The 27,586-nt window shown below is 39.5% G+C and overlaps 1 protein-coding gene across 3 annotated transcripts in view; it reads right to left on the bottom strand.

Moving 5' to 3' along the window:
• The window catches only part of ALMS1 (ALMS1 centrosome and basal body associated protein), a 158,326-nt gene that overhangs the window by 23,030 nt on the left and 107,710 nt on the right, over positions 1 to 27,586 (bottom strand). For 2 of the 3 annotated variants that reach the window (XM_033953800.1, XM_033953809.1), the window contains 3 exons: positions 24,495 to 24,681; positions 10,228 to 10,288; positions 514 to 613 (listed from right to left, as the gene is read on the bottom strand). In XM_033953800.1, the coding sequence (XP_033809691.1) occupies positions 514 to 613; positions 10,228 to 10,288; positions 24,495 to 24,681 (348 nt within the window). The remainder of the gene's footprint in view (positions 1 to 513; positions 614 to 10,227; positions 10,289 to 24,494; positions 24,682 to 27,586) is intronic. The other variant, XM_033953816.1, reaches the window with a different exon arrangement.

Raw genomic sequence — 27,586 nt, 5'->3', positions numbered from 1 at the left:
CTAGTACAAAATTCTATGAAATGGTGGTCTGCACTGCAATTCATCAAGCCTGAACTCTGCCTGCAGAACCAGTGAGATAAACTTGATTTTTAACAGAGATACCATCAGAGGCATTGGCAAAACTGAAAATAAACTCTCTCTCAAATTAAAAAGGTGAGTTTTCTGAGATTAGAGGAGCACTAAATGTGTTCTTCCCCCTGCTGGTATGCCAGACCTCTGTGGAAACTATTATGCAGCATGCACCCTCTCAATTATCCAAAGGGCAGCAGGATGATCTCTACATATAAAGCCTGAAGAATACCATTACTTGTTCTCTGTTTGCAGGTACAGTACATAAAGCCGACCTGCTCAATAGCTGAAAATTAAAAGCTTCTTCAGGAGGCTGCACTTTGATCTCTGCCATAGGAGTTTACTAAAGGCTTGCACTTTCAGCTAGAAGAAAACAAAACAAATGGATTTTTCACAAAGGAAAGGGGATTCTGAAGGGCTAAGGAGACCAGCAGGTCCACTTACCATTTTATATAGCTGTGCTTTCAGCCTATAGGATTTATACTCCTCTTTCCTCTTCTCTTCCTCTTTCCTCTTCTTAATCTCTGGAAGTTGCTCATACATTCTTTAAAATTATCAGTACAAAAGCAGAATTATAAACCCAGGCAAAGAAGGAAGCTAATCAAATGAACTCATCATCAATGAAAAGGGTCTAAGTTAAATATTTACATATAAAGTAGGATCAGTAAGACTAATTCAGAATTAGTGTGTGAAATAGTAAGTAAACCCCTAGCACAATTAAGGACCCTTTTACTAAGCACTAACGTACACCTGTTATTGAGACAGACATGGGGGAAGCCACTCATTGCCCTGGATAGGTATCATGTTGCTACTCTTTGGGTTTTTTCCAGGTACTAGTGGCATGGATTGGCCACCGTTAGGATAGGCTACTGGGGCTAGATGGATCATTGGTCTGACTCAGTAAGGCTACTCTTATGTAAAATGGTGTACCATGGGATGTGTTTGGGTGTTCTGCAGTAACTGCCAAGTACACGTGCTAACCACATGCTATAATTTAAAAAATAAATTTGAGGGGGCATATCAGGGGGCAAAGAGTGGGCCTTCCTGAGCTAACCAGTTAGTGCATTGTAATTACCGCAAACTAACTGGTTAGTGCACAGATAGCACATGAGCCTTTACCACCTATAAAATTGGTGGTGGTAGGTATGCACTCAGTAATTTTTCAAGATGACTGTGCGCTAATGACAATATTAGCACATGGCTCTTATACAAAAATTCCATTGTTATGGCTAAGGTAAAAATGATGTCAGCAATCACAGCTCTGAAAAATTAGTTAAAATGTATAAATATTACAAATATTGTGTTTTGATTGTGAATAGCTCAGACCCTATGACCCGTGATTCAGTGATGACACCGAACTGAGGTTAGCTGGGGGACCATCATCGCCTTCACTGTCCCCTTTCCCATCCGATTCCAAGACCAACACAAAATCAATAAATGAAGGTAAAATCTAAAAAAACGTATAACTTATCTGGAAAGGATGGATTGATGACTGCTGCTAAACCTCAGAGGTGTTAAAGTGACAAGTGCCTGTGAATATCAGTCAGACATTTTCTTTATTGCACCATTCTGTTATCCCTGTTCCCCCGACTCGAGTTTCAAGTCTTCTTCAGGGAGGGACATGACCCATGTAAGGATGCACTAAGGCCATTATTTTAACCACAGCTTAGTAAAAGGACCCCATACTTTGCTAATTAGAATCAGGTACTTAAATAATTGGGTAACAAGTAGATCATTCTGCAGGATAAATCTACAAAATGAATTTGGACATCCTGTCCTATGGGAAGATTCAAAAGGTTTTGAGTTTGGTCTTTATCATAAAATTATCATGACATGAACTAAAGAAAGTTTCAGAAGGCTCATGAAAAGGAATAGTTTGTTATTTTGTCTGGACATAGATACATCACCATTTCTACAAATGGAACAAGCTAAAGACTATAGTCACCTTCCCCAGGACCAGTCATTCTGTCAAGATCACCCCCAAAAGCAAACTGAAAATCATTCATGAAGTCTCAATCCTGCCCCCACCTCCCGCCCTCCAGATTAACTTTTAAAGCCTCTCTGTGAATGATATAATGGCTTATGTAATATTAAGAATGCTGTTTATGGCAAGATAGCTAAGACAAAATTACTGCTCGCTAAAAGACCACAACTATCCTTCTCAGGTGTACCAAAAAGTATCTGGATGACCCAAGAGGCATTTGGAATAATAAGTTCTCTGGACAGATGAGTAAAAGATTGAATTTTACAATCCCAATACCAAATGTTTGTTTGGTGATACCAAACACTGCCTTCTGAAGTTATAGAAAAATGGAAACATGAAAGCACATGGAAAGATTGGGTTCCTACCTCGTTAATCTTCTTTCTAGTAGACATACACTTTATTTCTGAACACTCAGGTAGTCAAACTCTTCTCCAGAGAACTCTTGTAGGGAGCTTCATTTTCATTCTTTTGCTCCTCCTCCCACCTCTTTGGGCTGTACTTCAATTCCTCAGTAACAAAGCAGACAGGCAGCCCTGGAGAGGAAACAGAAGAGGGAGGAGTACGGGGACTCTCCCTGATAAATATGTCTGTTCTGCTCATATTATTAAACATATAACAGAAAAACAAAAAACTTAACCATTTGTAATACATAACAAGGTGAAAATAAACAAGTCACCAGCTGGAGTGCAACTTGTCCTATGAGTGTGGGAGATTTGTATAGATATCCCCTAGATTCTTCAACGTGGTAGTAGTGGCCTCTATATTTGCCAAGGCTGGACAAAAGAAACAAGATTGCTAGGCCTTATCAAGGCAGGAAGTGAGCAAATTCACAGCTGACTGGGCAGGCTTCAGGAACAGAGTGTATGTCTACTAGAAAGAAGATTAACAAGTTAAGAACCTAATCTTTCCTTCTAGTATTACAGACACTCTATTCCTGAACACTCAGGACATAACAGAGCAGTTCCTCACGCTTAGGGTGGGACAGATGAGCCTGCTACCAGAATCGAATATCCAAAATGCGGACTTCTTTTTGGCCACTACATCTACTCTGTAAAACTTCGTGAACGTATGCAGAGAAGACCAAGTGGCGGCTCTTCAGAGTTTTTTTTCCCCCTATAGAACATAAGAATTGCCGCTGCTGGGTCAGACCATTGGTCCATCGTGCCCAGCAGTCCGCTCATGCGGAGGCCCTTAGGTCAAAAACCAGTGCCCTATTTGAGTCTAGCCTTACCTGCGTACGTTCTGGTTCAGCAGGAACTTGTCTACCCTTGTCTTGCTACTCTTTGGTTTTTTGCCAGATGATGATTCCGCCCATGATGAAACAATGTTTTTCATGGAATGCACCTGCACAAATACACGTGGATGCTTCCTGATACAGGCAAAAGATATGGCCATATATTGAAGGCGGGTAAGCGTACTTCCAGGTTGATGTGGAAGCTGGAAATCACTTTTGGCAAAAAAGATGGAATTGTGAGCAAGGCCATGTCTGAATCCGTAAAAGGATCTCTGCAGGACAATGCCTGAAGTTCCAACACTCTCCAGGTGGAGGTGATCACCACCAAAAACGCTGTCTTGATGGTAAAGTCCATCAAGGAAACTTGGTCCAAAAGCTCATAGGGCATATTCACTAGTGCCCGAAAAACCACATTAAGTGTTCACATCGGAAAAAGTTACACTATAGGGTGGAGCCGTAATACGCCCTTCAAAAATCTGGTTACATCCGGCTCTGCAGCAAGGGTGCTTTTATTGATCCTAGACCCAAAACAGAAGAGCCCAGCTATCTGAACTCTCATGGAGCCAACTGCTAGGCCCTTTTCTAGGCCTTCCTAGAGACTTAATGGAACGATTCATCGTGGCTTTTTAAGAGTCACCATTTCAGCGAGGCCCTTTCATCGCAGGACAAGTTCAGCGCACCACATGCTGTATTGAGGTGGACTGCTGATAGGGGGATGTTGGAGGGAGGGGCCTGCACTGCCCCACCACATGTGCCACATTATATGCTGGATCGGGGCAGGATCGTGAACATGGTGGTGCAGCAGGTGGGGGCCAAGGAACAGTTGCTGAGCTGGAGGAACTCAAGAGTGTTTTGCAACCTGATGCAGGTATGGCAAGTGGGAGTCTACGATCAGAGGGGAGCTCAGGATAGGCAAGCAGCCCTACTTGCTGAAAATCCAGCTCTTGGAGAAAAAGTCTCAGATGCTGGAATTTCAAACCCTGGAAGACCTGATCATGGAGAAATAAGTTTTTGATATTCTGTGAAGGGCCGCACTGAACATGTCCTGCGATGAAAAGGCTGCACTGAATAGTCCTATGCTGAAATGGCAGTGATGAAAGGGCCGCGATGAATCGTCCTCGGCTCCCTGGAGAAAGGTATCACTGAGATTCCAGGTGAACTCAGGTTTTCCCTTTGGAGTGAAGAGAGGTACGTTTGGTACCCTAGGAAAGGACGTAAGTTTGGTAACCTGCACCACATATGTTCAACTGTCCATCCACCGCAAATAAGAACATAAGAACATAAGAAGTTGCCCCCGCTGAGTCAGACCAGAGGTCCATCTTGCTCAGCGGTCCGCTCCCGCGGCGGCCCATCAGGCCTAGTGCCTGAACAGTGGTCTCTGATTAATTTTGTAATTTACCTCTAATCCCATCCCTATAATCTATCTTTACTCTTATCTGTACCCCTCAATCCCTTTGTCTTCCAAGTTCCTATCCAAAGCTTCTTTGAACCCCTGTAGCGTGCTCCTGTTTATCACATCCTCTGGTAGCACGTTCCATGTATCCACCACCCTCTGTGTGAAAAAGAACTTCCTGGCGTTTGTTCTAAACCTCTCCCCTTTCAATTTCTCTGAGTGCCCCCTTGTACTTATTGATCCCCTTAATTTGAAAAATCTGTCCCTGTCTATTTTTTCTATGCCCTTCATGATCTTGAAGGTTTCTATCATGTCTCCTCTAAGTCTCCGCTTTTCCAGGGAGAAAAGCCCTAGCTTTTTCAGTCTGTCAGTATATGAGAGGTCCTCCATGCCCTTTATTAGCTTAGTTGCTCTTCTCTGGACCCTCTCAAGTACCTCCATGTCCTTCTTGAGGTACGGCGACCAGAACTGAACATTAATCCACGGAAAACTTGTCTGAGGTGTTTATCCCACTTGTTTTAAAGGAAAAATGAGGTGTTTTGAGCCAGAAAGAGGAAGCTACAATGAAAAATAACAAATAGGATTTTAGGTATTTAGTGGTGAAGCAACCTAACTCTAACCCCAGAAGTGAAAAAATTCAATTTTAAAATGCCCCCCCCCCCCCCATTTGGTCTGCCAGGCTGTCAGCCTGTTACTCACTGTGCAATGCTGTGTTCTGGGAGCTGCAAGTGTGGAAGCTGCAAACAGCTCACAGGGAGAACCTCTGCATCAACAAGCCTGGAGTTCGGACTGCTTGTGTCTTCTGACTGCCTCTCGGGTCCAACGTACCAGCCACAGAGCTCAACCCCCACACGCAAAACAGGGTGAGGAAAGCAATTGGCCCTGATCCTGGATAAAAACCACCACGGAGCCATGCAGCCTGCGCTCAAGCCCACTGTGTACGAACCTGGGGCGAGCTATGCTCCCAAGGGAATATAGGCCCTCAAACTGTCAGTGCAGGCTGTCCAAGTGAATGCATTGCCTAGCAGTCTGCCCCTTGAAAGCAGACTCTTGACCTTTGAGCCTTGCAAACGGTAGTGAAAAAAACTGAGTTTAAAATTAAAGGAAACATGAGCATAAGAACATAAGAACATAAGAAGTTGCCTCCACCGGGATCAGACCAGAGGTCCATCGCACCCAGCGGTCCGCACCCGCGGCGGCCCATCAGGTCCATGACCTGTCAAGTGTTCCCTGCCCTAAAAAAAAAACCTATCCTTACTTCTATCTGTATCCCTCAATCCCCTTTTCCTTCAAGAATTTATCCAAACCTTCTTTGAATCCCTGTAGTGTCTTCTGCCCCACCACTAACTCCGGGAGTGCGTTCCATGTGTCCACCACTCTCTGGGTGAAGAAGAACTTCCTGGCATTGGTTCTAAACCTATCCCCTTTCAGTTTCTCCGAGTGCCCCCTTGTACTTGTTGTTCCCCACAGTCTGAAGAATCTGTCCCTGTCTACCTTATCTATGCCTTTCAGGATCTTGAAAGTTTGTATCATGTCTCCTCTAAGTCTCCTCTTTTCCAGGGAGAACAGCCCCAGCTGTTCTAGCCTGTCGGCATATGAAAGGTTTTCCATACCTCTTACCATTTTCGTCGCTCTTCTCTGGACCCCTATTGTCTCGCTTGTAGAAGACAACTGAGGAGTTAGACAGCCAGGAGGGACAGGAGGAGGAGCAAAAAATGTAAATGAATCTCCCTACAAAAATTCTTGTGAGAAGATGTTGACTACCTGAGAGTTCAGGCATAGAGTGATGCCATCTTATCTCTTCCTTCCCCTTAGAAATCCAAAGGGCTTGTACCAAGCTTTTTGAATTTAGAAACATTTTTTGTCTCCCATCTCCATCAGGAGGCTGTTCCATGCATTCACCACCCTTTCCGTGAAAAAGGTATTTGCTGAGGTTAATTCTGAGTCTAACCCTTTTCACCTTCATCCTATGCTCCCTTATTCCAGGGTTTCCTTTCATCTGAAAGAGACTTGCCTCATGAGCATCTATCATATTTTCACCTTTCCTGCCTTTCCTTCAAAGTATATGTATTGAGATCTTTAAGTCTATCCCTATATGCTTTATGACAAAGACCACCAACCATTTTAGTAGTCATCCTCTGGACTGACTCCATCCTATTTATATAATTTGAAAGTGCAGTCTCTAGAATTGTATACAATATTCTCAATGAGGTCTCACATAGAGGGGCTTCATTACCTCCTTTTCCTACTAGCTATTCCTCTCCCTATGCACCCAAGCATCCTTTTAGCTTTTGCTGACATCTTTTCTTAATGTGTTTGGCCGCATTAAGATTATCACACCCAAGTCATGCTCCTCTTCTATGCATAAAAGTTCTTCACCCCCTAAATTGTTACTATTCCCTTGGGTTTTTGCAGCCAAAATGCATGACCCTGCGTTTCTTAGTGTTAAATTTTAGCTGCCAAATTCTGGACCATTCTTCAAGCTTTGCTAGGTCCTCTCTCATGTTATTCACACCATCTACCCTATTGCAGATTTTAGTATCATCTGCAAAGAGGCTAACCTAACAGGGAACCTTTCAGCAATATCGCTTACAAAAATGTTAAGAAAAGCAAGCCCTAGAACTGAACCTTGCGGCATACCATTGGTAATATTTCTTTCCTCAGAGTGAGTCCCATTTACCACTATCCTCTGTTGCCTTCCATTCAACCAGTTTGTCACCTTTGGGTTCCCCCCATCCCCCCCGTCAAAATCCTTAAAAATACGGGTTTTCTTTGGCGCGATCAAGCCCTGCGCTCAGTTGTCTGTGCTGGGTTGTCGGCGCGCCTTTGTCCTCGCGCGCTTTTGACCAGTCATCGTGCGGAACAGTGTCAAAGGCTTTGTTAAAATCTAAATACACCACACCTAGCATTCTCCCTCTATCCAACTCTCTGGTCAACCAGTCAAAGAAATTGATCAGATTTGTCTGACAACACCTGCCTTTATTGAAACTGTTGCTTCAGGTCCTGTAATCCATTGGATTCCAGAAACTTCACTATTCTCTGTTTTAAAAGCATTTCCATTAACTTACCACAGAAGTCAGACTTACGGGCCTGTAGTTCCCTACCTCTTCCTTGCTTCTGCTTTTGTGGAGAGGACCCATATCTACTGTTCTTTCTCCAGTCCTCTGGTACACTTCTGATTCTAGAGAAGGATTGAATAGGTCAACTAGTGAAGGAGTCACCTTCTCTAAGTTCCTTCACTACCCGGTACCATTGGGTATATACCATCCAGCTCCATTGCTTTGTCTACCTTTAGATAGTTCCTCACAATCCTCTGAAAATCATTCAGGGTTTACCAAAATAATCAGCAAACAGATCATAATTCTCCTGACAAGGTTGAAGAAATACTGTCTATGAGGGTTCTGCGTAATGTTATTCAAAATCCTCCTTGTAAGGTTAGAAGCTCCTGCTATCCAGATGGCAAAAGAAGCTGTATCCGATTCTGACCACCCTTGGGTTGTCTCTAATATCCTCAGAAACCTAACTAGAGCCAACTCATTCACAGTTGCCTGTATTAACTTGTTCCATCCTTCTACTGCTGTCATATTGTCTACACCATTAAATAATGCATCCAGATTATCCATGTTTTTCTGTAACTGTTCAAATGTAATATTTCTGAACCGCTGCATTTCCTTCCAATCTAAAGATGGCACAGACATTACAAACTAACTGGAGGGTATATTCCAAAATGATTAAGGCTGGGCCCAACAAAATGTCAGGCTCTTTCCTCCTCTCCCCTTCCCTCTATGTCTCTCTGAATAAAATATTAAATCCGAAATTAATATGTAATATCATCATCATGTTGGTCCAACACCAAATAATATTTGTTCAGAAAATAATTGCTGAGGATGAAGAGTTATCCATAAGGAGGTTAATCTCTCCTAGAACTAACAAAAATGCTGACTTCATTATCAATATTGTCAGTGTGTTGACAGCTACCTGAATCAGGCAGGTAGTAAATTCACAGAGGAGGGAAAAGAGGCAGCAAATGAACAAAAATTCAAGTGTATATACAGGCTTTCATAACCACAAGGGTATGCAACTGAACAAAGTTGCTACAAGTCCTTATAAAGCATACTCATCCCCATTATCTCTGGTCCTAGTTTGACCTATAAAACTGTATACAACAGGATATAGTATTGAAGGAGTGACCATGCTTGCCTTCCTGTAATAAAAAAAGAAATCTAGTGAATACTCTAAAACTAGATTCCAGCCAATGTTTTATTCACTGAGCAAGCTTTAACTCGATTTCAATGCCTTACAAACATTGTACCATGACGTCTTAGGATCTAAACTTGGACTATTGCAGTGTGATTTATGCAGACCTTTCCAAGTATGAACTGAAAAGATTACAATCACTTCAGAACATTGCTGTCCATTTCCTCTGCAGAGCCCACAGGTCTGATCATGCAGTTCCTCTCCACCTTCAGCTCCACTGGCTCCCAATAAAACATAGAATTCAGTTTAAGTTTCTTATCCTAACATCCTACCCCTATCTGTATCCTAAAATGAGGGATACAGATAGGGGTAGATATCAGCATGGAAAGAGTATAGATAAAAACAAGGGGGCTATAGGGCTAAATCATGATAACCTGACAGGCCATGGACCTGATGGGCCGCTGCGGGTGCGGACTGCTGTGCGCGATGGACCTTTGGTCTGACCCAGCAGAGGCAAATTCTTATGTTCTTATGTTTTTATTTCAAGCAGTGCAATCTTTCATCCCTCACTATACTTTTTGCCCCCCTCCCACCTCCTTCCTCGTTCAATTTTGCATTCCAAGTTTTATTAACATTTGACATCCCGCCTATCTAAAAAAACAGACTAATGATCCCTGGACCTTCTTAGGTGAAATGGGAATGAATTGTGCTTTCTTTTTTTAGTCTTGTTTTTGTGGAACAACTTGCCCTTACCTTTGAACAATGAATTATCATCATTTAAGATCTTTAAAGTGACTTTGAAAACCTATTTTTTTCACAGCTGGCACAGGATGACCATTGGGTTGCTTTAACCAGTAGGTACTCTGGACTGGTACCCTTTTGAGTGGCTGTCTCTTTCCTATTTTGAATTGTAGGTCCTTTTCTTTTTCTTCCTTTGTTAATTTTTGTATTGTAAACTGCCTAGACTTGCCATGCAACTGAGGTGGTATATCACAATTGAATATACCATGCTCGTATATCATAAAACCTGGGGAAAAAGGATACTATAAAGAGCTTCTAGCCTAACTGGCTTCTGCAGGTATGCAAAATTGTATGATATGCTCAAGGTCATAAAGAGTGTTTTTCTTTGATGCTCAAGGTCATAAAGAGGGAGGTTGTTTTTTTATTTTTTGGGGGTTTTTTTTTTGGGGGGGAGAGGAAGTGGGATTTGTAGCCTGGCTTCCTTAGTTCTGAGACCAGTGTTCTAAGCACTAGACTGTAGGTGTGGTCTTCATTCATAGTTTCCCAAGTGCCCCTAACTGCCTATTCAGTTTAGTTTGTTTCAACAGACACAGACTGCAGGCATCTTACCGTCTGGTTCTCTGGACCATTTCTTTTTTTGGAATTCCTTTTAACTGTAAATCCACGTGATCTATACATAGGAGATGAAAGATTAGACAGAGAATTATTAAAATGGTGGAACAATAGAACGACTTGTTTTATATATGTTAATCTAATCTAATCTTCCATTTGTGTGTCGCACATACCTATACAGGCTCAAGGCGACAGATCAAGGAGGAAGGGGGGAAAGTAGTAGGGAAGGGGGTATAGAGAAGATAAGATAGGGGACAAAGAAGAAGGGGGAATTATACAGAGACTAAGGGCTCCTTTTACAAAGATGCGTTAGGGCCTTAACATGCGGAATAACGCGTGCTAAATTGCCGCACGCGCTAGTCGCTACCGCCTCCTGTTAAACAGGCGGTAATTTTTCGACTAGTGCACGCTAATCTTGTGCGTGCGCTAAAAACGTATTAGTAAAAGGAGCCCCAAGACTGTTAATTGTCAAAGAGGTGGGTCTTCAGGTTTTTTCTGAATGTAGTGCAGTTTGTCTCTGTTCTGATAACTTCTGGTAGGTCATTCCAGGTTTTTACATCCAGATAAGTTAGCACAGAGTGGAAAATTCGCTTGTAGTGGAGGTTTTTTGTGGATGGTAGATTTAGTTGGATTCTGTTAAGGATTCTTTTTGATGTCGACCATACATTAGAGAATAATTGGATGAGAGGGGCTGCTGAGCTTTCGTATAGGATCTGGTGTAGGATACAAGACAATTTGAAAATTATTCGGGATGATATTGGGAGCCAATATAGTTGCCTGATAAAGATTGTGATTGAGTCAAATTTCTTTAATTTGTAGATTAATCTAACTGCTGTGGTCTGGATGAGTTGTAGTTTGTGGATGAGAGAGATGTTGGAGCCAAGGTAGGCGGAGTTGCATCATCTGAATGATCAGACCCATCATCTAAATGATTAGAGCAAAGTGGTGTGGGTGGAAGTATGATCTTGTGAGTCGCAGTTGACACATAGTGTAGATGGTCTCTTTCCGAAGGTTAGATATTTGTGGTTCCATTATGAGAGTGTCGTCTAAGATGCAGCCTAGTACCTTGGTAGATTTTTTCATTATGAGAGTAATGCCTGATGGAAGAGTGAGGTTGGGTATGACATTCTTTTGTGCGGTGCGGAAACCAACGGCTTTGGTCTTAGTGGCGTTCAGTTTCTGCCTGTTGTTTGTTGCCCATTTTGAATTTCATCTATATTGTTTGAGATTTTTTTCGGCAATGTTAGGATGGTTATTGGTTATGGGAATGAGGAGGAGGATGTCATTGGCATACGATAGTACCGTTTCATCTTCCAATTTGATATGACCCAGCGAGCTCATGAATAAATTGAATAGGATTAGGGATAATGGGGAGCCTTATGGGACGCCATAGAACGCCTTCCAAGGGTTGGAGTATGATTCTTGCCTTTTGACTACGTATTCACAATTTTGTAGCAAGTCGGCAAACCAATTCAGTACAATTCCTGTTAAACCGATTTCTGAGAGTTTGGTTAGAAGTAATTGGTGGTCCACTGAATCGAAGGCTGCGGAGATATCAAATTGGAGTAATATTGCCTGATGACCCAAACTTAGCAACTGTTTGATTTTTGTGATTAGGGTGATGATGAGGAGCTCAGTGCTGTGCTTTTTTTTTTTTTTTTTGTATAAATATTTTTTATTCTTTTTTTTTAAATTCTTACATCAAGTGAAATACATGTAATACATTCAATTATACAAAAAAACACTTGAAATTATCATTAAATTTTCTTACAATGTGAATTAAATAAACCCTTTTTCAGAATTTATATCATATTAATATTACAATAGTTTTCCCTCCCTACCCCTTCTATATGTTCTATACATGTGTTATTATATCTGATCAGTGGAATAAATTGTCAATGGTCTCCATATTTTATTAAATTTGTTAATATAACCTTGTTGTAATGCCAGTACTTTTTCCATTTTATATATATGACAAATTGAATTCCACCAAAAAGTGTAATTCAATTTAGTGTAATCCTTCCAGTTCTGAGTAATTTGCTGTATGGCTACCCCTGTTAAAATTAATAAAAGTTTATTATTATCAGCAGAAATCGGACTTTGTGTTCTCATTGCTGTTCCAAATAATATTGTATCATATGATAGTCCAACATGATTTTCTAATAAATTATTAATTTGGGGCCAAATTAATTTCCAAAAGGAATTAATGCAGGGACAAAAGAATAGTAAATGGTCTAATGTCCCCACTTCTATCTTACAATGCCAGCATCTATTAGATCTACTACTATCTAATTTTTGTAATCTCGTAGGGGTCCATAAAACTCTATGTAATAAAAACAACCATGTTTGACTCATAGATGCTGATCTTGTAGTATGTATTCTCCAGGACCAAAATTTTTGCCATTGAGATGGAGAAATTATCTGTCCTATCTCAATACTCCAAATATCCCTAAGTCCTGATCTCTTTTTTTTGTTTAAAAATTCGTTTATTTTCTTATACCATTTTGCGGCTTGGTGTCCTAGAAAATCCGCTTGAAAACAAAGGATTGGTAAACTATATTGAGTGTTAAGATTCTTCCATTCAGGGAACCCTTCCTGAATGGCCTGCTTCAATTGCATCCATTTAAAATATTGTGTTTTATCTAATCCAAATTTTTGTTGCAATTGTGAAAAACTAAGCAGTGATCCATTTACTATTACATCTTTTAAAGTTCGTATACCTGCTTTTATCCATTGTTTCCATACTATTTTAAATCCACCAATTTTGATCCTGGAGTTTACCCAAATAGATTGATTTAAAGATTTAGTCAAAGGATCTGGTGTTAAATTGCTTATAAATCTTAGTGTTTTCCATGTATCTATTAGAATTCTGTTGTCCTTATATCTCCTAGGCATTGTTATACTGATAAAATGTTCTGGATGTAAAGGAAACATGAGGCGCCATTCTAAATATAACCAGTCGGGTACATTTTCCATGAGATCTGGGAGGATCCAATACATTCCCTGTCTTAAAATATAGGCTTGATGGTACCTATAGAAATTTGGAAAATTTACCCCTCCTTCCTTAATTGTTTTTTGTAATGATGCTAAAGCGATTCTTGGTCTTTTCCCAAACCAAACAAATTTTGTTAGAATATTGTTTAATTTTTTATAAAATGACCCCTGAAAAAATATTGGAATCATACTCATTTGATAACAAACCACAGGTAAAATCATCATTTTAACTGTTTGGACTCTTCCCCACCAAGAAAGATTGCTCGCACATTTCTGTTATTTTTTTTAATAAAAGTTTTTCATTCTCTTTTACTGTGTCATCAATTGTATTTTTTATAAGAATACCTAAATATTTTAGTCCTTCCTCTTTCCATTTAAATGAATATGAATCAAATAGTCCTTTGGTGCAATGGATATTAATTGGAAGAACTTCAGATTTTTCCCAATTGATTTTATATCCAGAAAACTTTCCAAACTTTTCTATTAAATTAAGTAGATGTGGAATGGTGTCTTCTGGTTCTCTTAAATATAATAATATATCATCTGCATATGCAGATAATTTAAATTCCCAATTAGAAAATGTGATTCCCTTTATTCCCTTAGTTTGATTTATTGCAATTAATAAGGGTTCTAGAACGATATCAAATAGTAAGGGAGATAAAGGACAACCCTGTCTAACTCCCCTTAGCAAGTTAAATTTATCAGATAAATTATTGTTTATATTTAATCTTGCTCCAGGGGAGCTATATAATGTTTGAATCATTTTAATAAAACCAGGTCCTATACCAAACCATTCTAGAGTTTGATACATAAACTTCCATTCTACTCTATCAAATGCTTTTTCTGCATCTAATGATATTAGAAAAGCTGGATCATTCAAATTTTTTGCTAAATTTAGAGAATGAAATGCTAATCTAGTGTTATGTGAAGAATGTCTTTTAGCAACAAATCCAATTTGGTGTATATCAATAATAAAAGGAAGAGCTTTTGCTAATCTTATAGCTAGCACTTTAGCAATTAATTTAGCATCTACATTCATCAAAGATATAGGCCTATAATTTGTTATCAATGTCGGATCCCTGTTTGGTTTTGGTAAGACAATTATAACAGAATCAGCCATAGTTCCTGTTATATTTCCATTATTTATTTGATATTGATATAAATTTAATAGATAAGGTAATAAAATATTTTGAAATGTTTTGTAAAATTCAACAGTATATCCATCTCCACCTGGAGCGGATCCAACTCTAAGAGCTTTCAATGCTGATTCTACTTCTTTTAAAGATATATGTTCTTCTAAACTTCCTTTTATATGATCCGGAATATTTGGTCCAATAAATGCCTTTAAAAATTCTATACCATCTTGTTCTTTATTTTCATAAGTATCAGAAGTGTATAAATCCTTATAAAAATCAAGAAATTGTTTTATAATATCTTCATTACTAGTGTGTGTATTGCCCTGTTTATCCTTAATTGCAATAATCTTAGATTTTCTTTTTTTTGCTTTAATAAAATTTGCTAATAATCTTCCATTTTTATTTGAATTTCCATAATACTGTACTTGCCGACAGAACATATCTTTCCTTACAAATTGAGAAGAAATCTCATTATATTTAACTTTTGTTTTTAATAATTTCTGCAATGTATCGTGTTCCCATTTAGTAATTAATTTTTGTTCTAATAATTTAATTTCTTGTTCCAATTGTATAAATTGTTTTTTAAGTTGTTTTTCCATATATGCAGAATATGATATGATATTTCCTCTCATTGTTGCTTTATAAGCGTCCCATAAAATTTCAATGTTTATGTTATCCAAATCATTAAATTGAAAGAATTCATGCATTTTTTCTTTAATATTTTCTATAAATTTTATGTCTGCAAGTAAAGCATTGTTAAATCTCCAAATTGGTTTAGAATAAACAGATATATCATTTTGTAGATCAATCCACACACCAGCATGATCTGATATAATAATAGGATCAATAATTGCTTTCATCACTTTTTGTGCTATGTTATTAGAAACAAATATATAATCAATTCTTGAAAAGGATTTATGGACCTGAGAACAAAAAGAATATTCTTGATCATTAAAATGAAGGATACGCCATATATCTACTAAATCACAAGTTTGTATCAAATTATCTAATCCTAATGATTTCATTATTTTACTTGGTTTTTTATCCAAAATAGGATCCATTACAGCATTGAAATCTCCAGCTACTATTAAATTAGAAGCAGCCAGTGGTAGTAATATCTGTTGAATATTTTTGAAAAACTCCATTTGATTTGAATTAGGAGCATATATATTGAATAAATCCAGGGTTGTATTCCTCAGATTCATTTTAATATGTACCCATCTTCCTAATGGATCAAATTTTATTAACTTAAAATCTGCTATACATTTTTTATTTATGAGAATAGCTACTCCTGCTTTTTTTCCAACAGCAGGTGCATAAAAACATTTGGACACCCAACCCTCTTTTAGTTTATTAGATTCAATACCTGACAAGTGTGTCTCTTGTATGAAATAAATATCAGCTTTTTGCTTATGAAGAAAATTTAGTACTTTCTTTCGTTTGATTGGATGGTTAAGACCATTGACGTTAAGAGAATAAATTTTAAGAGCCATTTAAATTAAAAAGTAATATTTTAATTAAAATTTTATAAATATATTTTTGATCAGATATCCACACATGTTTAATATTTATTCTTCTAGTTATTATTAAACCCTTAATTTTAAGATTTTCTTTAATTAATTTCATCTCCCTTTTCCCACCCCCTCCCTTCCCTCCCCATTTAGCAAAAATAGTGTATACTTGGTAACACGCATATCAAGGTCAGCCATAACACACTCCAAGAAGACCCTTTAGCTTTCCAAATACAGTTTAAGTCATTAAATATTTAAATAAAATTAAAATATAAATAATTCATATATTATATATCTGTGAATTCAATCAGTTACATATACATTTCTTAGGATATTTTAAAAGTCTATATTTATTACCATCAATTCATTAATAATTAAATAAATATAGTATTTTTCATTCTATCTCAAAAAACTTTTTCCTCTTATCTTATATTTTATTATAGTAATATCATTAATATGGGAACATAATGATATAGGAACAATAGTTTCACAAGTAAAGAATCTCCCCCCCCATGAGAGAACACCGCTAAAATCACACACCAGGCACATACATCGTTTCTCCACTTATCTGATTCTTTCTCTCTCTCTTCTCATTTTTATTTTCTTCTTTTTCCTTGTCTTCTTTCTTCTTCTTTTCTTAAGGAGATTATATTGAATAGTTCTTTACGATCTTCCAAAGTTATTGTAATCCATTTTCTGATTTCTTCTTCTTCTTTTTTCTTCTTATATTTTATATTATATGTTCATGTTGTGTTTCCGGTATGAAAAAAATCCATTTCCTGCGTTCCTTACGCATAGACTTTCGGGATTGTAAGTTTTTAGATTTTTTAAGTCATTTTAAAGAGAGAAGAGGAAACACAATTTAAACAAGCATATATATGCGTCCGGTGTGCGACCCCGCAGCAGTCTCACCACAGGAAAAGAAAAACTTCACCCGAAAAACCATTCCCCTCAATTTTTTATTTATTTATTTTTTTTAATCTCTGATGTTCCCATCAATATATTCTGTCTGTAATCAATTTCAAAGCAGGCTTTTAGTTATATTATCCTTTCTATATTACATTCATTTAAATTTATGTTAACTTTCTTTTTCATATTTTATATTATAATTATTTCCTGTTAAACTTACAAACATATAATTGCATTAAGCCTTTGAAATTTTTTTTTTTTTTTTAGAATGTCTGTTACATTCTAATTCTATTGTAAGAGAGACGTTGAAAAGAATATATTTGAAGCTAAATAAAAACATTCTAAATCGTTGCATTTTGAAATATAGTAAATTCTTTAAAGTTATTTTCTCTATATAATTAATATATGATGATATATATAGTATAATATTTCCCCAAATTTATATTAATAAATTAAAGACATATTATTCAAAATTAGGATAACATAGGTATTTCTTGAGTTTGAATAAATTTCTCTAGTTTCTCAGCATCATCAAATGTAAAAGTTTTATTTCCGATGGTAACCTTCATGTTTGCAGGATACATTAATCCAAACTTTGCACCTAATTCTCTTAGTTTTGGCCTCAATTCCAACAACTTTTTCCTTTTTATAGCTGTGTTTTTAGCAAAATCAGGAACAAAGTGGATATAAGCATCTTGACATTTAAGACCTTTATTTTGCTTTGCTAGTTGAAGTATTTCTAAGACCTGTTGGTGGCGCAATAGTTTGAATATAAATGGTCTTGGTCCGTGTTGATTTTCTCCTCTCTTCATAGGCACTCTATGTGCTCTTTCTGCCTCTATGGGATATTTTGTTTTTATAGGAAGTAGTTTGGGTAACAGATTTTCAATAAAGAGTACCGGATTTCCCTTTTCTGCTCCTTCTGGTAATCCAATCAAACGGACATTACTTCTTCTTTCTCGATTAGAATAATCTTCAATTTCTTTAGTAAGTATTTCTATTTTTTTTCTATCTGTTCGACTGTAACTTGCTTCTTCTTCTACAAACATCATTCTTTCTTCTAGATTATTTGACTTTAATTCCAGGAGATCCATTTTTTTGTTTAGTGCTGAAACGTCCTCTGATATATTCGTAACTTTTTTCGTTAATACTGATAGCATTTCTTTTATTTCCTTTAGTTCTTTTACTACTTCTATATCTGTCATTTTTTAACCTGTCTCCTGTTCCGGTTTTGATCTTTTGCTGCTACCAGCCACCGCAAAGTCGTTTTTGTTCTGTTTTCCTGTTGCCATTCTTTTATCTTGTCTTCTTTATTAATCCAAGCTTTTTTTTTCCTTATTTTTAAAGTTTTTTTTAGACTTTTTGCAGACTTTCAAGGTCTTTTTCTTGGAGCTCACTTATTAGCCAACCTTCCTCATGCGCTTCCAAGCCACGCCCCGCTCAGTGCTGTGCTTTTTTCAGAAGCTGTATTGGGATTTATGAAGGCAGGAGTGCTGCTCTATGTAAGAGGTTAGCTGCTTGCTGACATGGGACTTGAGGATTTTAGTGAGGACCAGAATACCAGAAATCAGTCTGTAGTTAGATGCTATGGGGAGGTCTGCTTGGGCTGTTTTCGGTATAGGGGTTAAGGTTATTTTTCACATTTCTTTATAATATTTGTTTAGAAAATTCTGCTTAGCAAACTAGACAGCACATTTGTAGAACTATATTCTAGAAAACAAAGTTACTCACCTGTAGCAGGTGATCTTCAAGGATCCGGTAAGGACAGTCAAAAGTGTACTGTCACTTTATATTTAAGGACTGCCACTACCGTGCACTGATGCCTTCCAATCCTTCAGCTTGTGGAACCTGTAGTTCAGTAAAATAGCTAAGAAGCCAAGGGGAGGTAGATGGATTGTGAGAATACATGACTGTTGTCCTCACAGAACACCTGCTACAGATAAGTAACTTTGCTTTCTCCAAGGACAAGCAGGCATAATATTCTCACATATGGGACTCCCAAGCTGCCAGGATCATGCCTCTAAGAAGAGGGTTTCAGGTAACAAACATGAGACTGGTGAAAACCAATGGGTTGGAGTGAAAGTTTGCATCTAGAAAGAGAACAAATTTTGTAGAACTGCATGCCCAAACCGACTATCCCTTCTAGAATGATTCTCTAAACAGTAAATGGGAAGTGAAAGTATGGATTGAGGACCATGTGGCTACTTTATAAATGTCTTCAATGGGTGTTGAGTGAAGATGGGCGCGACCCGGAACATGGCGACTTGATTGTCAGTTCGAATGAGAACTGCTCAGTTCTGCAAACGATCTTGAAAGGTGCTGTGGGCATTATGAATTGTTCAGAGCTCCGGGTGATTAAAATGGAGAGTTTTCTCTTGATTATTCTAGACTCCCTGAGTGTGTAGGTGGTCGAGATGGGCTCCCCAGCCTAATATGGATGTGACTGTTGTAAATAACTTCTGATGAGGAAGAGGCTGAAAGACAAGGCATCTGGAAGCATCCACCACTGGAGGGAGTGATAAGGTACTGAGGTCACCTGTATTTGTGCAGATAGGGATCAGGTGGCTTGAGACCATTGGGAAGAGAAAGTCCATTGTGGAGCTCTGAGGTGTAGATGTGCAAATGGAGTTATGTGTACTGTCAAGGCCATGTGATCAAAAAGACGTAACATTTGGTATGCAGAAATGTGTGACAGGGTGGCGATTTTCTGACACAGATAAGATGGTTGACTCTGAGGTAGAAATGCTTGACCCTGAATAGTATCCAGAAGAGCTCCTATGAACTCTAGGTCTGCATGGGTTGGAGATGTGACTTCTGGTAGTTCACTGCAAAACTCAGTAGCTCTAATAGATGCACTGTGGAGTTGATGGCATAATGAGTTTGCTGCAATGATGAGGCCTTGATTAGCCAGTCTAGATAAGGAAATACGTTAAGCCCCCATGAGTGAAGGATTTCAGCTACTACTACCAGGTGTTTCGTAAGTATTTTCCACGCTGATGCCAGGACACAGGGCAACACCCTGTACTAGAAATGGCGAGAATCCACTCAAAAGCAGAGATATTTCCCTTGGGCAGGTAAAATTGGAATGTGGGTATATGCTTTCCTGAGCAGTGGCATAAAGGGGGGCAGGGGGGGGCGGGTCGCTCTGGGCGCCATCTTGGTGGGGACGCTAGCAACAGTTCTCCTCTCCGCCCTCCCTGCTCCTTCCCCACCCTCTTACTGTGTCCCCCCTCCTTCTTCCCTTCCCTCGTGTCTCTTTAACGTTCGTGGCATGAGTAGCAACGCCCAACCTGGCATCAGCTCTTACTCTGATGTCACTTCCTGGATCTGTGCCTAGGAAGTGATGTCAGAGGAAGAATAGATGCTGGCACAAGCAGCAGGTTGGGATTGCTGCTCATGCTGCAAACGTTAAAAAAGCATAAGGGAAGGGGCACGCACGTGACAGGAGGGGGTGGGAAAGGAGAGGATGGGTGAGGGGGGCAGAGAAGAGGGGCAGCACCTCTTACCCTCGCTATACCACTGTCCTTAAAGTCTAGAGAGCAGACCCATTTGTTCTTCTCCAAATGGTAAGAGAGTTTCCAGAGACACCATGCAAAACTTCTCCTTCACTAGGTATTTGTTGAGAGCACGGAGGTCTGGTCTCCTTATCTCAAAAAAGATATTGCAGCACTAAAGAAGGTTCAAAGAAGAGCTACAAAGAAGATGAAGGGGATGGAACTCCTCTCGTATGAGGAAAGACGAAAGAGGTTAGGGTTCTTCAGCTTGGAAAAGAGACAGCTTAGAGGAGATACGACTGAAGTCTACAAAATCCTGAGTGGAGTAGAATGGGTACAGGTGGACCGATTTACAAAGATTAGGGGACATTCAAAGTTAGAAAGCAATACTTTTAAAACCAAAAGGAGGAAATATTTTTTCACTCAGAGAATAGTTAAGCTCTGGAACGCATTGTCAGAAGATGTAGTAAGAGTGATTAATGTAGCTAAAAAAGGTTTGGACAAGCTCCTGGAGGAAAAATTCATAGTCTGTTGTTGAGACAGACATGGGGGAAACCACTGCTTGCCTTGGATCGGTGGTATGGAATGCTGCTACTATTTGGGTTTTTGCCAAGTACTTGTGACTTGGATTGGCCTCCGTGAAGACAGGATACTGGGCTAGATGAACTATTGGTCTGACCGAGTGAGGGTATTCTTATGTTCTTTTGAACTGAGCCGAGATCTTCAGTCTTTTACAGTATCAGGAAATACTTGGAGTAGAACCGTCGGCACCTCTCCTGCAGAGGTGCTTGTTCTATTGCATTGAGCTGGAAAAGGGCTGAGAGCTCTTGGTGAAGGAGGGTTTTCTGGAGGGAGTTTAAAAGAGACTGTCTTGGAGGGTGGTTCAGAGGCTTTTGAAGTAAGCAAACCCTAAGCCACCACCTGGCAAACCCACTGGTCTGATGTTATGACGGTCCAAAAATGGTAAAAGTGATGGATCCTGCCCCCCTTATGGGGAGATCTGGCAGGAAGTCAAAAGGACTGATTTGGGCTGAGGCTGGTTTGAGCTGAGGTTGAGACTGAGATTTTTGTTGTCTAGAACACCTCTGGGTAGCAGAACAACAGGATGTGTGAAAGGCTGATTTTAAGGATACCAGGAATGTAGCAAGAAATGTGTCTGGAGGTAGTTGAATATCTCTGAGATGACTGCTCTGTTTGCAACTTCTTAACTTTACATAAAGTTATGAAGCAATCATTATGTTTCTTAAATTTTTTCTGTAGCCTCCTCAATGCGATCCCCAAAAAGATCATTGCCTATACATGGAATGTTAGAGAGGCGATCTTGAGCTGATTTGGAGCCAGGCCCGCCTTGGGCTGATTTGGAGCAAGTCCCAGAGATTTGAAGGCATCAAAAGTAGATCTGACCATATATTTCTTGGTCTCCAACAAGAGCTGGTCTGATGGAAAATATTGCTCAAAACTTGTTAATTGTTTTATTAAAAACTTTTTATTTAAAGTCATGTAAAAATTGTAACTGAGTATTATGTTAGCAAGTGTTGATGCTTGAAATATACGTCTACCAAATTTGTCCAGGGTTCTACTTTCTCTGCCTGGTGGTAAGAGCTATTAGCACACTTCAAGGCTGACTCAACTACTAGAGATTGGTGTTGAAGCTGGGGTCAGTCAAACCCAGGACAATTTTATATTCTGTAGAGAATTCAATTTACAAGGAACTACTGGGACAGTTAGAGGTATTTCCCAGTTTTTAAATAGGGCTTCCTACATGAGCTTATGAAGGCAAACCTTAATGTGGTCCTTAGGCCATTTTTCATAATACAAGGCCTCCATAAGTTCTGCACGAGGCTTTTCCTCAGACTTCATGTTAATAGAGAGTGCTTGTCCCACCTCCCTGATAAAGATGGTGAATGATAAACTCTCAGGCGAGGATCTGCGACATGGAGGGGTCGCGATGGGTCAGATGGTAGCCTGTAGAATTCATCTGCAGATAACTCTAGGAGGCATTCAGAGGAACGTGGTAACAAATCTTAGTCTGACTCCTTAATGTAAACTTCCTTAGAGGCCTGTGAAGCAAAACGTTGAAACGAGCATCAAGAATGTGTCGCTGAACATCGAGGACAGCTAGGCATATTATGCTCTCTAGATGACGATGTTAGCATTGGGCACTTTCTAGGTATCAAAAATTGATATCAAGGTATCTTAGAGTAATGTCTGAAATGACTCCATGGCGTCTGCTTAGACTGGACTGAGGATAGAAGTGCATATGCAGGAGCTTGAAGGGGTGTGTCTGCAATAAACTAACCAGCTCGCAGCTGCTCTTGCAGCGATGACACCAGTACCGATGTCAACAAGGGTACAGTAGGTGCTTGTTAAACTGGGTGTCGAGGCGTTGGAGACCTCAATACCAAGGCATGCCTCTGAAGAGACACCAGTTGCAGGGACAGTGATTGGTTATCTGTGCATTGACACTTGGAATGCGTTGATAGAGTTGACACTTGGGAAGATGCTGATGTATGTCTACTAGGGGAGACATGTTTGTGCTTCTTAACTCTCTTATGAGACTCCCAAGGTACAGGTAGCACTGAAGATGAAATGGTAGAGTCTCTACCATGGGTCATCGGCACAGCTGGTGCCAGTGTCAATGCTGGAGCAGAATGAAGTTGAGCATCAAGGTTGGAGTCTCCAGACATGCTCAATGTCACTGAAGTTGCACCAAAAAAAGCTTTTAAAACTGAAGTTTACGGGCCTTTATGTGACCTATTCTGCATATGAGAGTATAAGGTGCATGAAATGTCTTGGTCCGGACCAAGGCTCTGTACACACCATTTGTGCAGATCAGTGCCAATGTGGTCCTTTTGCATCAAGTGCACTGTTTGAAGCTGCTAGGTGCCTTGGACATTGAGGGGAAAACTGCCAATGCAAAGTTAAAGGGCTCAATAGCCTGGGGAGCTTGAGTAAAACTCAACCCCAAAAACAGTTCATGCCCCTGTTATGGAAAAGGCTTGAGGAGACAAAAATTTGAAAAAAAAAATTTGAGAAATTTCAACAAAACAAAGAAGAACTGAAAAAGAAATGAGAAAATGAGGAATAAAACGAAAGGGACAGCACACGAAAAACAAAATTTGACATACTGAGGAGAACTCTGAGAACACTACTTCTTGGATCCCCGGAAAACTAAGAACTGCAGGTCCTGAGAGCTGATGTTGAATGGGAAGGCACTAGCACGAGTGCGGTACGGGCAGTCCTTAAAATTTAAAGTGATACACTTTTGACTGTTCATACTGAGCTCCATGAATGACGTCACTCATATGTGAGAATATTATGCCTGGTTGTCCTCGGAGAACAAGGGTGGACCACCTGGGCAGTTGGGCTTTCAGATTATCTGCATGAATATGCATGAGAAACCTGCATGCACTACCTTACTGCTTCTCTTTCATGCATGTTCATTGTGGATATCCTGAAAACCCAGCTGGCTAGGTAGTCCCTGAGGACTGGGTTGCTCACCCCTGCTCTGGAACATGTTCTTAGTGCAATGACAGTCTCAGGGGAGTGATAACAGGCTGCTATATTGAACACCCAAAAAGGCACCTATGTGATTTTATAAAATAGGCTTCTACAATGACCACTAATGTACAAATCTTCTCACACAAATTTACACCTGCTCTGATGCAGTAAATATATGCATGTGCTATCTGTATCCACATGCATATTTTATATATATATACATGTACATCGCAACACCATGCCAGTTTTGTCCAAACTATGCCTGGGAGAATGCCTAAAACAAACAACTGGTTTAGTCTTACAGTGTGCCTTCCTGACCTGTGAGCAATTTTTTACATATAAAACATGCTTGAGATACAGAACAGGCTTTATAAGATTCTGCTAGAGCTTTTACAGCCTGTACTGAAACACTGCTAATGTGTTATTTTACGTCAAATTACTATGACAGAGATCTCTTACATTAAAACAAGTTAGTAAAGAAGGCCCATAATTTATTCAAAAGGATTAATGCAGCAAACCACACTACTTTTGGCTGCCTTTTTTTTTTGCTGCATATGTTCACTGGTAGAATGGCAACATATAGCTTCCCATAAGAGGAAAACCAAGATAAAGGGAACTTGTGGGAGAGCTCACTTGTTTGTCATGGCTTTTACAAGGTGGCTAGGAGTACAGGACTTAAGATATCTTAGCACGAGCGGAAAAGGTGAAGCATTAAGTACCTTTTTCAAACAGAAGGTACTCGTCACCTTTCCAACCTCTCCTCATATCCTCTTGGCAATTGAACAGCTGGTTCCGTTCATTCTCAAACACATTTTGCAGGTGTCGCTCCTCCATCAACAGTTCCAGACGTTTTACACGTTCCCGAGATTTGGAAATAAAATCTGGGCGGCACATCTTCAATGCTTCCTAGGCAGAAAAGAAGGTGAGGGGAAAATATGGTGTTGGCCATTAGATTTAGACAGGACATAAAAGCATCTCAGAGCTAAAGAATGGGCAGCAATATCTTCTATCCACTGCAGGGTTCTTCAGCACATCTGTTAAGCAATGCAGATAACTTACTCAAACCACAGCAGAAGCATGGAAAGGGAACCCTTTCCTACCGTGGCTGAGTTTCTAGTCTCTCTCGTTAGTGCTCATGCTTGTGCAGTGCTATTATTTTGTTCAAGACTTACATCGAACAGAAGAGTTCAATTTCAAGTTAAGTTCATTTACTATTTCTACTAATCATTTTTATAGCGCTGTCAGACATACACAATGCTGTACATTACATTAATCATGTAAGAGACAATCCCTGCTTGATGGGCTTACAATCTAATCAGATAAACAAACAGGACAATTGGGGCACAGAACTAGACAAAATAGACATGGGAACTTTACAAATGGGTTATTTATTTTAAAATTTTATAGCCTGCTACATCCAATAGTTCTGCGTAGGGTACAAGTTAAAAACATCTCGATAAAGTGGGCTTTTAGCTTGGATTTGAACACTGCCAGAGATAGAGCTTGACATATCGACTCAGGCAGTCTGTTCCAGGCATACGGTACAGTAAGATGTAAAGGACGGAGTCTGGAGTTGGCGGTAGAGGAAAAGGGTATTTGATATACCACCAAAGGAATATACCAAAGGGATACTGTCAAAGGGATATAGCCAGGGGTGTCCAACCTGCGGCCCGAGGGCCAAATGCGGCCCATGAAGTATTTTATGCGGCCCTGGTTGAGGGTGATGCAGTGTTTTCCTCTGCTGCCCCCAGGTGTTTACCATCTTGACGGCTCCCTCCTCTGTCTTGCTGCAGCGTTTGTGCGGCCACAGAAACATTTTTTTTTGGCCAATGTGGCCCAGGGAAGCCAAAAGGTTGGACACCCCTGGGATATACCATCTCAGCAGTGCACAAAATATCAACAATACAAAACCAGAGCTAGAAAAGAATTACAAATCTGACAACACAGTAGAAAAAGACAAGCAGCAAAGTTAGGGTATAGACAAGTGAAAGGAGGTTACTGTAAGAGATAAAAATAATAAAAAAACAGAGGTACAGAGTGCAGGGTATGGGGCAGAAAATGCAAACTCTATGCCCCAGCCTCAGCATCAAAGAGAGTATATAAATGTCTGCCTAAATAAGAGAGTCTTAAGTGCAACCTTAAATACTTGATGTGATGATATCATACACAACTCAATTGGGAGATCATTTCACAAAGTCAGACCCATAACATTAAACATAGATGCCCTAATAGCAGTTTAAATAAATCTGATGGAATGAAAGAATTATTTTGTTGGGAAGAGCAGAGAACACATCCACCAACATATGGGATCAAGTAGCATATATAGATCTTATGAACCAAGGTTAATACTTTATAAGTCACATGTAACGCCTCAGAGAGCCACTGCTCCGATATAAAGAGGGGGTAACGATCATATTTATATTCCACCAGTTATCAGCTTAACAGCCACATTCTGAATAAGCTGCAAGCGTCAAAATTCTTTCTGACTCATTGCAATAGTCAAGGTGTGAGATCACCAGGGCACGCACCGGGATACGGAGAGATTTAGGTTCCAGGAAGGGACAAATTGATCTAATCTAATGAAGCTTATAAAAGCACTTGCTAACTATGGCAGAGATGTGAAAGGGAAAGTAAGATTTGAATCTAGGGCCACGCCAAGGATTCAAACTGATTCAGAGATAGGAATGGTAGTATCCAAAAGACTGATAGAACTCAAAGTAAGGTATATAGCGTTTAAAGTAATGAAAGATTATGTTCTTACCTTTACTAATCTTCTTTCCTATAGACATTCACCCGGTAGAATTTGGCAAAAGTGTGGAGGCAAGACCATTTCGTAGCTCTACAAATCTCCTCAGGTGAGACTGCTTTAACTTCCGCCAATGAAGACGCCTTGCTTCTGGTTGAATGGGTCTTGAACCCCACTGGAGGGAGCTTGCCATTGCTGATATAGGCGGAGGAAATTGCAGACTGGATCCACTTAGTGATAGTTGCCTTTGAGGATAAATAGGTGGTCGGACAGACGAAATTCATTAGTCACCTCCAAGTACTGAAGGAGGACCCTATGAATGTCCAGAAGCTTCAGAAGTCCATCTTCCTTCTTCACTCCAATTAGTGAAAAGGCCGTGAGGCACTCTTCCTGATTCACCATGAATCGAGGAAACCAACTTCAGCAGAAAGGAAGGAACAGTGCACAAGGATACTCAGGATACTGTGAAAAACTGCAGGAAGATCTTAAGAAATTGGTAGACGGGGCATCCAAATGGAAGATAAAATTTAATGTGGACAAATGAAAAATGATGCACATTGGGAAGAACAATCCAAATCATAGTTAGGATTCACCTTGGAGGTCAGCACTCAAGAAAAAGATCTGGGTGTCATCTTGGATAATACGCTGATACCTTCTGCTCAATGTGCGGTGGTGGCCAAAAAAGCAAACAAGATGCTAGGAATGATTAAAAAAGCTATGGTAAACAAGACTAAGAACATTATAATGCCTCTGTCTCTCAATGGTGTGACCTCACCTTGAGTACTGCGTTCAGTTCTGGTCTCCGTATAAAAAAAAAAAAAAAGATATAGCGGCACTAGAAAAGGTTCAAAGAAGAGCGACCAAGATGATAAAGGGGATGGAACTCCTCTTGTATGAGGAAAGACTAAAGAGGTTGGGGATCTTCAGCTTGGAAAAGAGATGGCTAAGGGGAGATATGATTGAAGTATACAAAATCCTGAGTGGTTTAGAATGGGTACAAGTGGATCAATTTTTTTACTGCATCAAATGTACAAAGGCTAGGGGATACTCGAAGTTACAGAGTAG

Source organism: Geotrypetes seraphini, chromosome 1 (genome assembly GCF_902459505.1).
Source record: "Geotrypetes seraphini chromosome 1, aGeoSer1.1, whole genome shotgun sequence".
NCBI lineage: Eukaryota > Metazoa > Chordata > Amphibia > Gymnophiona > Dermophiidae > Geotrypetes > Geotrypetes seraphini.
Note: the sequence above shows the minus strand (reverse complement) of the source record. Positions and strands in the feature narration are given on the sequence as shown.